This window comes from Rhinopithecus roxellana, chromosome 11 (assembly GCF_007565055.1).
Source record: "Rhinopithecus roxellana isolate Shanxi Qingling chromosome 11, ASM756505v1, whole genome shotgun sequence".
Classification (NCBI taxonomy): Eukaryota; Metazoa; Chordata; class Mammalia; order Primates; family Cercopithecidae; genus Rhinopithecus; species Rhinopithecus roxellana.
In genome coordinates, this window is record NC_044559.1 from 116904641 (window position 1) to 116921231 (window position 16591).

At 40.5% G+C, this 16591-nt stretch overlaps 1 protein-coding gene across 4 annotated transcripts in view; it reads right to left on the reverse strand.

The window, feature by feature from the left end:
* Positions 1 to 16591, reverse strand: part of ST8SIA6 (ST8 alpha-N-acetyl-neuraminide alpha-2,8-sialyltransferase 6) — a 152005-nt gene that overhangs the window by 14874 nt on the left and 120540 nt on the right. For all 4 annotated transcript variants that reach the window (XM_030941369.1, XM_010354753.2, XM_030941367.1 and 1 more), the window contains one exon: positions 871 to 1015. In XM_030941369.1, the coding sequence (XP_030797229.1) occupies positions 871 to 939 (69 nt within the window). In that variant the 5' untranslated portion in view covers positions 940 to 1015. The remainder of the gene's footprint in view (positions 1 to 870; positions 1016 to 16591) is intronic.

A 16591-nucleotide genomic window follows, 5' to 3' on the forward strand; every position in this document is an offset into this window, starting at 1 on the left:
TCCTAACATAAAAAAAAAAGGGAACAACTTACATGAGCAACAAAAATTAGCTGAAAGAGGTCAAAGCTCCAACAAAAGAAAACTGTAAGAATCTCATATCCTACAGTTAGTATACTGCATATGTAGAGGGATCCCGTTTTGACCATCTTGACATGGTCTAACTGCTTTTTAATGGAATCGTAGAAAGATGTTGGAGAGTGTATGTTTAGAAGCAATGAGATGTTTATGTTCCTCAGAACCAAAATTTCCCCAAGTGAGGATTTGTATTAAGGGTCGAGTTTCTCCTCACTGTGTGAAGTTGGCTTTTTATCCTATCATTACTCATTTTTCTAATTTTACAAATAGGTAGTGAATGCATATACATACTGGGAAATGTTCTAGGGGTTTGGGATATATCAGTGAACACAGCAGACAACAATCTCTATCTTATGGTGGGTACGTTTATTGACTATAAATCCTCACCTATTTACTTCCCAAAGATGAGCCACATAAACGCACCGTTCCTTGTGAAGGAACTGATTTAGTCACCATAACTGACAATTGGAAGAATCTTATTTGAGGTGAAAAATGGCCGTCTTCACAAGCCTCAGTGATTACTAAGCAGGAAGCCCAAGCGTCTCATCTCATTCGAAGAAGAGTCTGGAAGACTCAGGACTGGAAGAGCTTATCATTTAAGATATAAATAATCCTTCCCTATAGAGCCACACTGCATTCAAAATGGCCCTTTTAAAAAATGGCCCACTATCCAAATTTTATACAACAAAACAATATGGTATTTTAATTGATTCCATCATAATTGTAAGTTACAGCTCAAAGTAAAAGAAAATTCACCTGGAATGGTACCACAACCCACCACAAATCTTTACTCACCACTGGAAACATATGAAAAATGTTCTTTTTAATTGGGATTTCCTTTTTGCTTTCCACCTCGTAACTCATGTTAGTCCCAACTGGAGTGTTATTCTGAGAAACAACAAAGTTTTGAACAGCATCACAGCAGGAAGCAAGTTTTGCTCTGCAAAGGGAAAGAATAAAAAGGAAGCCAAGGTGTAAGATTAAGAAACTGAAAATAGACACCACAATGGATGATGCAAAAGAGGATTTTGCCAGACTGACTTTCAAAAAGAAGATGATTATTCACAAAGATGACTTTGTTATTTTTCCTCCAGGCTCTAAATCCCTTGAGGATTGGGACTGACTCTCTTTCTTAATTTTTTTTTTTTTTTTTGTCTTTCCTTTAGTCTTAATTTCTTTTTAATTTTTTTTATTGTACTTTAAATTCCAGACAAGGAGCTTTGTTACATAGGTATACATGTGCCATGGTTGTTTGCTGCACCTATTAACCTGTCATCTAGGTTTTAAGCCCCACATGCATTAGATATTTGTCCTAATGCTCTCCCTCCCCTTACCCCCAACAGGTACCAGTGTGAGATATTCCCCTCCCTGTGTCCATGTGTTCTCATTGTTCCACTCCCACTTATGAGTGAGAACATCTGGTGTTTGGTTTTCTGTTTCTGTGTTAGTTTGCTGAGGATGATGGCTTCCAACTTCATCCATGTCCCTGAAAAGGACATGATCTCATTCCTTTTTATGGCTGCATAGTATTCAATGATGTATATGTGCCATATTTTCTTTGTCCAGTCTATCATTGATGGGCATTTGGGTTGGTTCCATGTCTTTGCTATTGTAAACAGTGCTGTAGTGAACATACGTGTACATGTGCCTTTATAGTAGAATGATTTGTATTTCTTTAACTATATACCCAGTAATGGGATTGCTGGGTCAAATGGTATTTCTGGTTCTAGATCCTTGGGGAATCGTCACACTGTCTTCCACAATGGTTGAACTAACTTACATTCCCACGAACAGTGTAAAAGTGTTCCTATTTTTTCACAGCCTCAACTGCATCTATTTCTTGACTTTATTTTTGTATTTTTTGAGACAGAGTCTCTCTCTCTCACGCTGGAGTGCAGTGGCATGATCTCAGGTTCACTGCAACCTCTGCCTCCTGGGTTCAGGCGATTCTCCTGCCTCAGCCTCCTGAGTACCTGGGATTACACATGTGCACCACCGAGTCCTCGCTAATTTAATTTTAGTAGAGAGAGGGTTTCACCATGTTGGCCAGACTGGTCTCGAACTATTGACCTCAAGTGATCCGCCTGCCTCAGCCTCCCAATGTGCTGTTTCTTGACTTTTTAACAATCGCCATTCTGACTGGTGTGAGACGGTATTTCATTGTGGTTTTGATTTGCATTCTCTAGTGACCACTGATGATGAGCTTTTTTTCATGTTTGTTGGTTGCATAAATGTCTTCTTTTGAGAAGTGTCTGTTCACATCCTGGGGTTGTTTCATTTTTCTTGTACATTTGTTTAAATTCCTTGTAGATCCTGGATATCAGACCTTTGTCAGATGGGCAGATTGCAAAAATCCCATTCTGTAGGTTGCCTGTTCACTCTGATGCTAGTTTCTTTTGCTATGCAGAAGCTCTGTAGTTTAAAATCAATGTGCAAATATTACAAGGATTTCTATACACCCACAATAGACAAGCAGAGAGCCAAATCATGAATGAGCTCCCATTCACAACTGCCACAAACAGAATAAAATACCTAGGAATATAGCTTACAAGGGAGGTGAAGGACCTCTTCAAGGAGAACTACAAACCACTGCTCAAGGAAATAACAGAGAACACAAACAAATGACAAAACATTATATCCTCATGGATAGAAACAACCAATATTGTGAAAATGGCCATACTGCTCAAAATAATTAATAGAGTCAATGCTATTCCCATCAAACTACCATTGACATTCTTCAAAAAAACTAATTTAAATTTCATACGGAACCAAAAAAGAGCCCATATAGCAAAGACAGTCCTAAGCAAAAAGAACAAAGCTGGAGGCATCACGCTACCTGACTTCACACTGCAAGGCTAAAGTAACCAAAACAGCCTGGTACCGGTACCAAAACAGATATATAGACCAATGGAATAGAATAGAGGCCTCAGAAATAACACCACACATCTATAACAATCTGATCTTCAAAAAACCTGACAAAAACAAGCAATGGGGAAAGGATTCTCTATTTAATAAATGGTGCCAGGAAAACTGGCTAGCCATATACAGAAAACGGAAACTGGACCCCTTCCTTACACCTTATACAAAAATAAACTCAAGGTGGATTAAAGACTTAAATGTAAAACCCAAAACCATAAAAACCCTAGAAGAAAATCTAGGCAATACCATTCAGGACATAGGCATGGGCAAATACTTCATGACAAAAACATTAAAAGCAATTGCAACAAAAGCTAATTTTTTTTTTTGACAGAGTCTTGCCCTGTCCCTCAGGCTGGAGTGCAGTGGCACAATCTAGCTCACTGCAAATTCTGTTTCCCAGGTTCAAGCAATTCTCCTGCCTCAGCCTCCTGAGTAGCTGGGACTATAGGCACTTGCTACCATGCCCAGCTAATTTTTGTGTTTTTAGTAAAGACAGGGTCCAACCATGTTGGCCAGGCTGGTCTTGAACTCTTGGCCTCAAGTAATCTGTGCTCTCAGCCTCCCAAAGTGTTGGGATTACAGGCATGAGCCACTGCACCTGGTAGCTTTTTGTTTGTTTGTTTGTTTGTTTTTAATCTCACTAGACTTCTAACTGGCCCTGAATCGTAGCATGGTGACTTGGCAAGATCAATGGCAAAGCAGTTAAACATACTTATACTCAGGCAGGAACCTTCTTATCAATAGAAAATGCTCATGAATGTAACATTTTTAAAAATACAAAGTTTCTTCTGATGATACCGTTATAACACTAAAAACAAAAAATGAGAGGCTTCATTTTAATGATTTTATAATAATTATAAAATACAGAAATTAAGTTAAGAACAGTATCACAGTCACTAAAACAATACATAATCATTTATTGTAAGTCCAATAAAAAAAGAAATATCTAATACAGTGAATTTTTAACTGAGGCGAATTTAAAGTTGCCATTCCTTATAGAAAGCCCAGAGAAGCATAAATTAATACCAAGCTACATTTCAAAATGGTTACCATGGAGTAAAACATTATTATTAGAATGTAGACCTAGGAAGTGCTTTCAAGGATCATCTGAGTTAACCTCCAACCTCTGGTAGGTGCACGCAGAACTACTTAGAATTCATATTTCATTTCTTCAATTCTCCAACGATGTAGATTCCTAAAAGTCTCTTGATAATTGTTCCAGGGTTTAATCAACCTTAAAGTCAGAGAGATTTCTGCATTTGCACAATGCAACTATGTTTTCATGTAAATCCATTTTACTTGTTAGGTTTTCCTAGAATCTCCTTATAAAAATACTTCACGTACTTGAAAATGGAAATCAGGCAAAGCTTTAGCCTTTTTCGGTCTTGAAGAGTTTTCAGAATTTTCCCTTCTCTCAGGTTTTCCTCATATGACCAGTTTTTCATGATTTTAGTCATCTCATTTATCTTTAAACCTCAACTTATTTCTCCATATTACTGAAAAATCTGTATCCAAGCTGGATCCAGTCATAAGACAAGAGTCAGTGAATATTCAGCAAGAAATGTTGATGGTAGTGAGTCATTAGAAATAGTCCGTCCTCAGCCCACACTTCTATTATTGGTTTGGTCCTTAACAGTAAGCTTCCATACATGTTTCTACTGAATTTTGCCCTTTTGAAAAAATACAATGATCTAATTTGTCAAGGTCATCTAAACTTCAGTCTTCTGAACTCCAGTAATTCTCAAGGCATGAAAAGTAAGTGTGATATTTGCACGTCAAAGTTAAGGTTTTTAACAACACTTCTTATCAGTTGACTTAAATAAGTTACAATATTCGTTAAAATAGTATGTCCTTCTTAATTGGATTCTGTCGCCCACTTATTGTTTCTTTTTGTATTTTACAACCTACCGTTTAAAAAAGATGGTTCGGCCGGGCGCGGTGGCTCAAGCCTGTAATCCCAGCACTTTGGGAGGCTGAGACGGGTGGATCACGAGGTCAGGAGATCGAGACCATCCTGGCTAACACGGTGAAACCCTGTCTCTACTAAAAATACAAAAACTAGCCGGGCGAGGTGGCGGGCGCCTGTAGTCCCAGCTACTCGGGAGGCTGAGGCAGGAGAATGGCGTAAACCCGGGAGGTGGAGCTTGCAGTGAGCTGAGATCAGGCCACTACTGCACTCCAGCCCGGGCGACAGAGCGAGACTCCACCTCAAAAAAAAATAAAAAATAAAAATAAAATAAAATAAAAAATAAAAAAGATGGTTCATGGAGATTAACAAAAGAAAAAGATGAAAATAAATGGTATGTAGTGAAAAACATGATACTAAGTAGTTTTTAATTAGACATTTAATTTGATAAAAATTTGTGTGACATATTGCAAATTCAGAAATTCTTACTTGTATATAATTGTAATGGCTATTTTATCCAGTATTTTGAGAAAAGGCAACATAATAAATCCTCATTTACCTTTGGCAAGTAATTTCTCCAAGGATATTCAGTGCCTACAAGAATATTGCATCACCAAAAACACTAAATCAGATCTCCTCTTATGCTTTTTAAAAATATTAATAGAGTTTCTGCTGAAATTTTTTTTTAGATAGAGTCTCACTGTGTTGACCAGACTGGAGTGCAGTGGTGGGATCTCGGCTCACTGCAGCCTCCATCTCATAGGTTCAAGAGATTCTCAGCCTCCCGAGTAGCTGGGACTACAGGCGTGCACCACAACGCCTGGCTTATGTTTTGTATTTTTAGAAGAAATGGGATTTTACCACCTTGACCAGGCTGGTCTCTAACTTCTGACCTCAAGTCATTTGCCTGCCTCAGCCTCCCAAAGTGCTGGGATTATAGGCCTGAGCCACCACACTGGGCCTTTTTCTGAAATTATATATTTTAAATATCGTATAAAATTTCCAAACCTATAGAAAAGTTAAAAGAACTGGACAATAAACACTTGAATAACCAGCAGCTAGATTTGACAATTAACTTTTCACTATTTTTGCCTTATTATGTATCTGTCCATTAATCCAATTTTATAGTTGTACTTGTTGCAATTCAAAGTACATTATAGATCTGAGTGCATGTCACCTTCAAACACTTCCTATCTCCAGACCCTCCGCCAAGCCCCAGAGGACACTTTTGTGATGATTTTTCACCACAAACTCGTTTTTCCTGCTCTAGTATATGACTAGTACATGAACAGAATTATATCACATGTATGTTTTTTTTTTTTTTCTGAGATGGAGTCTCACTCTGTCTCCCCGGCTGAAGTGCAGTGGCTTGATCTCAACTCACTGCAACCTCCACCTCCCAGGTTCAAGCGATTCTCTTGCCTCAGCCTCCCAAATAGCTGGGATTACAGGCACCCGCCAACATGCCCAACTAATTTTTATATTTTTAGTAGAGATGGGGTTTCACTATGTTGGCCAGGCTGGTCTCAAACTCCTGACCTTAGATGATCTGCCTGCCTCGGCCTCCAAAAGTGCTGGGATTATAGACGTGAACCACCATGCCTGGCCTACATGTATGCTTTTATGTAAGACATCTTTCACACAGCCTAAAAGTTTTTTGAGATTCATATTGCCATATGATATGGTTTGGGTCTGTGTCCCCACCCAAACCTCATGATGAATTGTAGTCCAGTGTTAGAAGAGGGGCCTGGTGGGAGGTGGCTGGATCATGGGGGTGGATTTCCCCCTTGCTGTTCTCATGATAGTGACTGAGTTCTCACGAGATCTGGTTGTTTCAAAGTGGGTAGCACCTCCCCCTTCTCTCTCTTCCTCCCGCTCCAGCCATGTAAGATGTGCCTGCCTCCTCTTTGCCTTGTGCCAGGATTGTGAGTTTCCTGAGGCCTCCCCAGTCATGATTCCTGAACACCCTGCAGAACCATGAGCCAATTAAACCTCTTTCCTTATAAATTAGCCCATCTCAGGTATTTCTTTAGAACAGTGCAAGAACAGACTAACACACCTTGTGTAGCAGCAGATCGTTCTTTATTGCTGGAGTAGTATTCCATGGTATGGATGTACCAGAGTTGGTTTAGCCATTCCCCTTGCAACTTTTGAAGATCTCACTATCAAAAATCAACATTCGAGGGGGCGGAGCAAGATGGCCGAATAAGAACAGCTCCAGTCTCCAACTCCCAGCGCGAGCGACACAGAAGACCAGTGATTTCTGCATTTTCAACTGAGGTACTGGGGTCATCTCACTAGGGAGTGCCGGACAATCGGTGCTGGTCAGCTGCTGCAGCCCGACCAGCGAGAGCTGAAGCAGGGCGAGGCATCGCCTCACCTGGGAAGCGCAAGGGGGAAGGGAATCCCTTTTCCTAGCCAGGGGAACTGAGACACACAACACCTGGAAAATCGGGTAACTCCCACCCCAATACTGCGCTTTAAGCAAACAGGCACACCAGGAGAATATATCCCACACCTGGCCGGGAGGTTCCCACGCCCACGGAGCCTCCCTCATTGCTAACACAGCAGTCTGCGATCTAACCGAAACGGCAGCAGCGAGGCTGGGGGAGGGGCGCCCGCCATTGCTGAGGCTTAAGTAGGTAAACAAAGCCGCTGGGAAGCTCGAACTGGGTGGAGCTCACAGCAGCTCAAGGAAACCTGCCTGTCTCTGTAGACTCCACCTCTGGGGACAGGGCACACATAAAAAACAACAACAAAAAAGCAGCAGAACCTCTGCAGACGCAAATGACTCGGTCTGACAGCTTTGAAGAAAACAGTGGATCTCCCAACACGGAGGCTGAGATCTGAGAAGGGACTCAACTGCTTGAGGGGTCAGGGACTGCCTGCTCAAGCGGGTCCCTGACCCCTGAGTAGCCTAACTGGGAGACATCCCCCACAAGGGGCAGTCTGACACCCCACACCTCACAGGGTGGAGTACACCCCTGAGAGGACGCTTCCAAAGTAAGAATCAGACAGGTACACTAACTGTTCAGCAATATTCTATCTTCCACAACCTCTGCTGCTGATACCCAGGCAAACAGGGTCTGGAGTGGACCTCAAGCAATCTCCAACAGACCTACAGCTGAGGGTCCCGACGGTCAGAAGGAAAACTATCAAACAGGAAGGACACCTATACCAAAACCCCATCAGTACGTCACCATCATCAAAGACCAGAGACAGATAAAACCACAAAGATGGGGAAAAAGCAGGGCAGAAAAGCTGGAAATTCAAAAAATAAGAGCGCATCTCCCCCTGCAAAGGAGCGCAGCCCATCGCCAGCAATGGATCAAAGCTGGTCAGAGAATGACTTTGACGAGATGAGAGAAGAAGGCTTCAGTCCATCAAACTTCTCAGAGCTAAAGGAGGAATTACGTACGCAGCGCAAAGAAACTAAAAATCTTGAAAAAAGAGTGGAAGAATTGACAGCGAGACTAATTAATGCAGAGAAGGTCATAAATGAAATGACAGAGATGAAAACCATGACAGGAGAAATACGTGACAAATGCACAAGCTTCAGTAACCGACTCGATCAACTGGAAGAAAGAGTATCAGCGATTGAGGATCAAATGAATGAAACGAAGTGAGAAGAGAAACCAAAAGAAAAAAGAAGAGAAAGAAATGAACAAAGCCTGCAAGAAGTATGGGATTATGTAAAAAGACCAAATCTACGTCTGATTGGGGTGCCTGAAAGTGAGGGGGAAAATGGAACCAAGTTGGAAAACACTCTTCAGGATATCATCCAGGAGAACTTCCCCAACCTAGTAGGGCCAACATCCAAATTCAGGAAATACAGAGAACGCCACAAAGATACTCCTCCAGAAGAGCAACTCCAAGACACATAATTGCCAGATTCACCAAAGTTGAAATGAAGGAAAAAATCTTAAGGGCAGCCAGAGAGAAAGGTCAGGTTACCCACAAAGGGAAGCCCATCAGACTGACAGCAGATCTCTCAGCAGAAACTCTACAAGCCAGAAGAGAGTGGGGGCCAATATTCAACGTTCTTAAAGAAAAGAATTTTAAACCCAGAATTTCATATCCAGCCAAACTAAGTTTCATAAGTGAAGGAGAAATAAAATCCTCTACAGATAAGCAAATGCTTAGAGATTTTGTCACCACCAGGCCTGCCTTACAAGAGACCCTGAAGGAAGCACTAAACATGGAAAGGAACAACCTGTACCAGCCATTGCAAAAACATGCCAAAATGTAAAGACCATCGAGGCTAGGAAGAAACTGCATCAACTAATGGGCAAAATAACCAGTTAATATTATAATGGCAGGATCAAGTTCACACATAACAATATTAACCTTAAATGTAAATGGACTAAATGCTCCAATTAAAAGACACAGACTGGCAAACTGGATAAAGAGTCAAGACCCATCAGTCTGCTGTATTCAGGAGACCCATCTCACATGCAGAGACATACATAGGCTCAAAACAAAGGGATGGAGAAGATCTACCAAGCAAATGCAGAACAAAAAAAAGCAGGGGTTGCAATCCTAGTCTCGGATAAAACAGACTTTAAACCATCAAAGATCAAAAGAGACAAAGAAGGCCATTACATAATGGTAAAGGGATCAATTCAACAGGAAGAGCTAACTATCCTAAATATATATGCACCCAATACAGGAGCACCCAGATTCATAAAGCAAGTCCTTAGAGACTTCCAAAGAGACTTAGACGCCCATACAATAATAATGGGAGACTTCAACATTCCACTGTCAACATTAGACAGATCAACGAGACAGAAAGTTAACCAGGATATCCAGGAATTGAACTCATCTCTGCACCAAGCGGACCTAATAGACATCTATAGAATTCTCCACCCCAAATCAACAGAATATACATTCTTCTCAGCACCACATCGCACTTATTCCAAAATTGACCACATAATTGGAAGTAAAGCACTCCTCAGCAAATGTAAAAGAACAGAAATTATAACAAACTGTCTCTCAGACCACAGTGCAATCAAACTAGAACTCAGGACTAAGAAACTCAATCAAAACCTCTCAACTACATGGAAACTGAACAACCTGCTCCTGAATGACTACTGGGTACATAACGAAATGAAAGCAGAAATAAAGATGTTCTTTGAAACCAATGAGAACAAAGATACAACATACCAGAATCTCTGGGACACATTTAAAGCAGTGTGTAGAGGGAAATTTATAGCACTAAATGCCCACAAGAGAAAGCAAGAAAGATCTAAAATTGACACTCTAACATCACAATTAAAAGAACTAGAGAGGCAAGAGCAAACACATTCAAAAGCTAGCAGAAGGCAAGAAATAACTAAGATCAGAGCAGAACTGAAGGAGATAGAGACACAAAAAACCCTCCAAAAAATCAATGAATCCAGGAGTTGGTTTTTTGAAAAGATCAACAAAATTGACAGACCGCTAGCAAGACTAATAAAGAAGAAAAGAGAGAGGAATCAAATAGACGCAATAAAAAATGATAAAGGGGATATCACCACCGACCCCACAGAAATACAAACTACCATCAGAGAATACTATAAACATCTCTACACAAATCAACTAGAAAATCTAGAAGAAATGGATAATTTCCTGGACACTTACACTCTCCCAAGACTAAACCAGGAAGAAGTTGAATCCCTGAATAGACCAATAGCAGGCTCTGAAATTGAGGCAATAATTAATAGCCTACCAACCAAAAAAAGTCCAGGACCAGATGGATTCACAGCTGAATTCTACCAGAGGTACAAGGAGGAGCTGGTACCATTCCTTCTGAAACTATTCCAATCAATAGAAAAAGAGGGAATCCTCCCTAACTCATTTTATGAGGCCAACATCATCCTGATACCAAAGCCTGGCAGGGACACAACAAAAAAAGAAAATTTTAGACCAATATCCCTGATGAACATCGATGCAAAAATCCTCAATAAAATACTGGCAAACCGGATTCAGCAGCACATCAAAAAGCTTATCCACCATGATCAAGTGGGCTTCATCCCTGGGATGCAAGGCTGGTTCAACATTCGCAAATCAATAAACGTAATCCAGCATATAAACAGAACCAAAGACAAGAACCACATGATTATCTCAATAGATGCAGAAAAGGCTTTTGACAAAATTCAACAGCCCTTCATGCTAAAAACACTCAATAAATTCGGTATTGATGGAACATACCGCAAAATAATAAGAGCTATTTATGACAAACCCACAGCTAATATCATACTGAATGGGCAAAAACTGGAAAAATTCCCTTTGAAAACTGGCACAAGACAGGGATGCCCTCTCTCACCACTCCTATTCAACATTGTGTTGTAAGTTCTGGCTAGGGCAATCAGGCAAGAGAAAGAAATAAAGGGTATTCAGTTAGGAAAAGAAGAAGTCAAATTGTCCCTGTTTGCAGATGACATGATTGTATATTTAGAAAACCCCATTGTCTCAGCCCAAAATCTCCTTAAGCTGATAAGCAACTTCAGCAAAGTCTCAGGATACAAAATTAATGTGCAAAAATCACAAGCATTCTTATACACCAGTAACAGACATACAGAGAGCCAAATCATAAATGAACTTCCATTCACAATTGCTTCAAAGAGAATAAAATACCTAGGAATCCAACTTACAAGGGATGTAAAGGACCTCTTCAAGGAGAACTACAAACCACTGCTCAGTGAAATCAAAGAGGACACAAACAAATGGAAGAACATACCATGCTCATGGATAGGAAGAATCAATATCGTGAAAATGGCCATACTGCCCAAGGTTATTTCTAGATTCAATGCCATCCCCATCAAGCTACCAATGACTTTCTTCACAGAATTGGAAAAAACTGCTTTAAAGTTCATATGGAACCAAAAAAGAGCCCGCATTGCCAAGACAATCCTCAGTCAAAAGGACAAAGCTGGAGGCGTCACGCTACCTGACTTCAAACTATACTACAAGGCTACAGTAACCAAAACAGCATGGTACTGGCACCAAAACAGAGATATAGACCAATGGAACAGAACAGAGTCCTCAGAAATAATACCACACATCTACAGCCATCTGATCTTTGACAAACCTGAGAGAAACAAGAAATGGGGAAAGGATTCCCTATTTAATAAATGGTGCTGGGAAAATTGGCTAGCCATAAGTAGAAAGCTGAAACTGGATCCTTTCCTTACTACTCATACGAAGATTAATTCAAGATGGATTAGAGACTTAAATGTTAGACCTAATACCATAAAAACCCTAGAAGAAAATCTAGGTAGTACCATTCAGGAAATAGGCATGGGCAAGGACTTCATGTCTAAAACACCAAAAGCAACGGCAGCAAAAGCAAAAATTGACAAATGGGATATGATTAAACTAAAGAGCTTCTGTACAGCAAAAGAAACTAGCATCAGAGTGAACAGGCAACCTACAGAATGGGAGAAAATTTTTGCAATCTACTCATCTGACAAAGGGCTAATATCCAGAATCTACAAAAAACTCAAACAAATATACAAGAAAAAAACAAACAACCCCATCAAAAAGTGGGCAAAGAATATGAACAGACATTTCTCAAAAGAAGACATTCATACAGCCAACAGACACATGAAAAAATGCTCATTATCACTGGCCATCAGAGAAATGCAAATCAAAACCACAACGAGATACCATCTCACACCAGTTAGAATGGCAATCATTAAAAAGTCAGGCAACAACAGGTGTTGGAGAGGATGTGGAGAAATAGGAACACTTTTACACTGTTGGTGGGATTGTAAACTAGTTCAACCATTATGGAAAACAGTATGGCAATTCCTCAAGGATCTAGAACTAGATGTACCATATGACCCAGCCATCCCACTACTGGGTATATACCCCAAAGGATTATAAATTATTCTACTACAAAGACACATGCACACGTATGTTTATTGCGGCACTATTCACAATAGCAAAGACTTGGAATCAACCCAAATGTCCATCTGTGACAGACTGGATTAAGAAAATGTGGCACATATACACCATGGAATACTATGCAGCCATAAAAAAGGATGAGTTTGCGTCCTTTGTAGGGACATGGATGCAGCTGGAAACCATCATTCTTAGCAAACTGTCACAAGAACTGAAAACCAAACACTGCATGTTCTCACTCATAGGTGGGAATTGAACAATGAGATCACTTGGACTCAGGAAGGGGAACATCACCCACTGGGGCCTATCATGGGGAGGGGGGAGGGGGGAGGGATTGCATTGGGAGTTATACATGATATAAATAGTGAATTGATAGGTGCTGACGAGTTGATGGGTGCAGCACACCAACATGGCACAAGTATACTTATGTAACAAACCTGCACGTTATGCACATGTACCCTAGAACTTAAAGTATAATGATAAAAAAAAAAATCAACATTCAACCCCAAAGCACTCGTTATAATCTCCCAGGAAAAATATCAGAATTATAATCTAAGATGTCACAGGCTAAGGGGACTTTTCCAGCTTTCGTGTGCAGTGGCAGAGTGATAAGTGTATGCTCTTTGTCACTTTCCAGCTCATCCATGTGTCAGAGAGTAAGAGCCAGTATTGCTCTTACAACAAATAAAACAAAATGGAATTTTTATCTCTATTACTCTATTTCTCATCACCCCTAAAATCCCAAAGTGTTGGGATTACAGGTGTGAGCCACCATGCCTGGCTGTTCTTCCCATTTTAAAGATGAGAAAATTGGGGTTGAGAGAGGGTGACTTATATGACCAAAGCCTGCAGGTTGTAAACAACTCAAACCTTTGTGTTTTGACATTCAGTTCTCTGCCGTTTACACTAGAGTATGTTGTAATTGGAGAAATGCCATTATCTAAGCCTCTTCCCCTAGAATGCTTTCCAAAATGGTACCACCATAGCATACATAGGTTGTTGCTCCCGAAGTATTGCTGGTAGCATCTTGCTGAAAACCTACCTAGATTCAATTCAAAGGCTACCATGCAACTTACATATAAATGCTTCAAAGCCTGTATAACTGAGGCATTTGAGGTTCTCCTTTTACATGGAAGATATATAAGCTGCCCTATGGGAGCAGGATTATCAGGTGACCTGAACAATGTGCCCTAAAATAAACTGAAAAGAAGCCTCTGGCTTGATGAGAGTCTAACTCTTCTTGCATTCTACCTTGAGCAATTTCCTCCGTGCAACCCAGGTTCAAAAGAGAATACACCGCCCTCCATCCCCCTAGGAAAGAATTGGGACTTTCTGTACTGCACCGAGTTTTAGAATTCAGGAGAGTTCATATACTTTGAAAAACGCTTAACTTTCAAGGAGTAGGTTGGTTCTGGGAGAATCTGACTTAATGCTTTTCACCTGGATCTATAAAGACGGAATCGAAGATCTGCAAAATCACCTTTGCATCCAGATGTCAAATCATCTTTGCATTACAAATTCCTTTTGAGAAAGGGATCTTTATTAAAATTGTAAAAGTTCCTTTTTGTGTTTTTTCACTGTAGGTGCTATTTTCTTTTTCTGTTTCTTTTGTTTGTTTGTTTGTTTTGTTTCAAGTCTCAGGTTAAAATTCTTCTTCAGTTCTAAATTCAGTGCTTCCTGGATTTCCATGAAGTGTTAACAACTACTTAAGGCTTACAGTTCACAGACCCAGGACACCTGAATACTAACAACCTAAAGGCCCAAACCCATGACTCCCAGGCACCTCTACTGTTTGTTAAACTCTGAGCCTCCCTAATGAGATGTGAAAAAGTTCCCATAAGGTAGAGGCTGCAGGCACTGTCCAGGTATTGATAAAGAGCTACCTTTCCAGAATTCATTTTCTGTGTTTCTAATGAGGGTCCTAGGAAAAAGAGTTTTAAAATGTAAGCACCAGCAGAAAGTCAAAGGATTTATTTCCCATCCAAACCACTTCTAAAATAGCCACATTTCTTTTTCTTCATGAAAACATAACATACATAAGCCAACAATCCAGCACTTGCCTCTCTCCTGTTGATGCCCCCTTTTTTTGCCTCTCTTCTTGCCCTATTTGACACGTAATTCATGGATTGACCAAGAATAATAACAATAACCAACATTTAGTGCATTCTCACTGCATGCTAAATATTTTACATAGATTATTTCACTTAAGCCCTATAATAGCCCTACAAAATACATGCAATTAATATTCTCATTTTATAGATGAGGATAACTTAGGATAATAAAGTTAAGAAGGTCACATATGACATATTTATTCACTCATTCATATTTATTTAGCACCTATTAAATATTGAGCTCTATGAGAAGTGCTGGCTACACATTGGTCAATAAATTAAGCATTGTCTCTGCCTTTATAGTGTTTGTGATCCAGTAGGAAGGAAAATAAAAAGGTTTAGAGATGATTTGTAAGGCAGTAAGTAGCAAAGATTCAAACCCAGAATTCAAACTCTTCCTCTAAAGCCACTGCCAGCGCTTGCACTGCAAAGAGCTGTTAAATACAGTAAGTTCTACATTTCTCTTCAAAGAATCAGTATGTCAGTATGTTCAGTTCTTTGTTCTCCATTTTAAAGTTTAACTTCCTCGTTCTCCTTGTCTCCTTGCCCCTAGTTTCAGTAAACAACCTTCCTACCAGTTGTAATTAGTAGTTCACATCTATTCCTCTGGTCACCTGCTGTGTCCTGAGTCACGCCTGGTCACCTGCTCTGACCTGAGTCACCTTTAGTCACCTGTTCTGTAACTGTCTTTCCTGCCAAAACTGCTCACCCTGCCACTCTGGCTCGTACCCCTGCTCTCTTTAAAACAGCCAATCGGAATTAGCTTAGACTGTGTGGTCCAACCCTAGCCAACAGGGGAATGTCACAGCAGCAGGAGCTACCTGTGTCAGGGATAAGAACCCCTTCCCCTCCCTTGTTCAGGTGTGCTCTCGCCATTGCTCCATTCATGAGACACACCCTTCTATAGAAGTAAAATTGCCTTGCTGAGAAAATTTATGTTTGAGTGCTATTTCTTTTGTGGCACCAAAAATTTGTTTCCAACAAAACCATGGTGTGCAATGGGGGAAATTAAAATGTTCTTACCTGAGCCACCATATCTTACAACCCAAAATATTTTTCTAGATTTCTCAAGTTCGTATTTGGAAGAACTTCTTTAACAAAAAGTAAAAGAGCTTTCTGGGCTCAAGAGGCCTTTCCACTGCTGTCACATAGAGTAGAAGACCCACCCCCTGCACCCTCACTGCCCAGCCTCCACACACAGTCTTCATGTCCCAGTGACTGCTCTAGACTTTTCAGGAGTCTGTGTGTTTGCCTCTGGGCTTGTGTTGTGCAGTTATGGGAGGCAAGGCCTGGAGAAGGTGAGAGAGAAAGAATACTTTGGTATTGGAGGTTGAGAACAAGTCATCTCTGGTTAGAGGCCATTGAAGGCAAGAAGATTTATAGGCTTTCGCTTGACTTTCTAGAACCCAGTAGTGTGCACTGGCTTTCCAAACTTCAAGCGTGATCTGAAACTGCATATTTAAAGGAATCGTGCCTACAAAGGGAAGAGAGAGATACGTGCTACTCTGTAATGTTCAAAACCATGCCTGGTGTGCTTGGGTCTGTTGTGGAAGCTTTACTTTCAAAGGCAATTGACAAACCAGGGCCTGTCTGGAGGGAACAGATTGAAATCCATGGTAGGTGAAGAACTAATAACGTCCCGGCTGGAGAAGAGCAGATTCAGGGGATTCAATAGCTCTCTTTGAATATTTTAAGG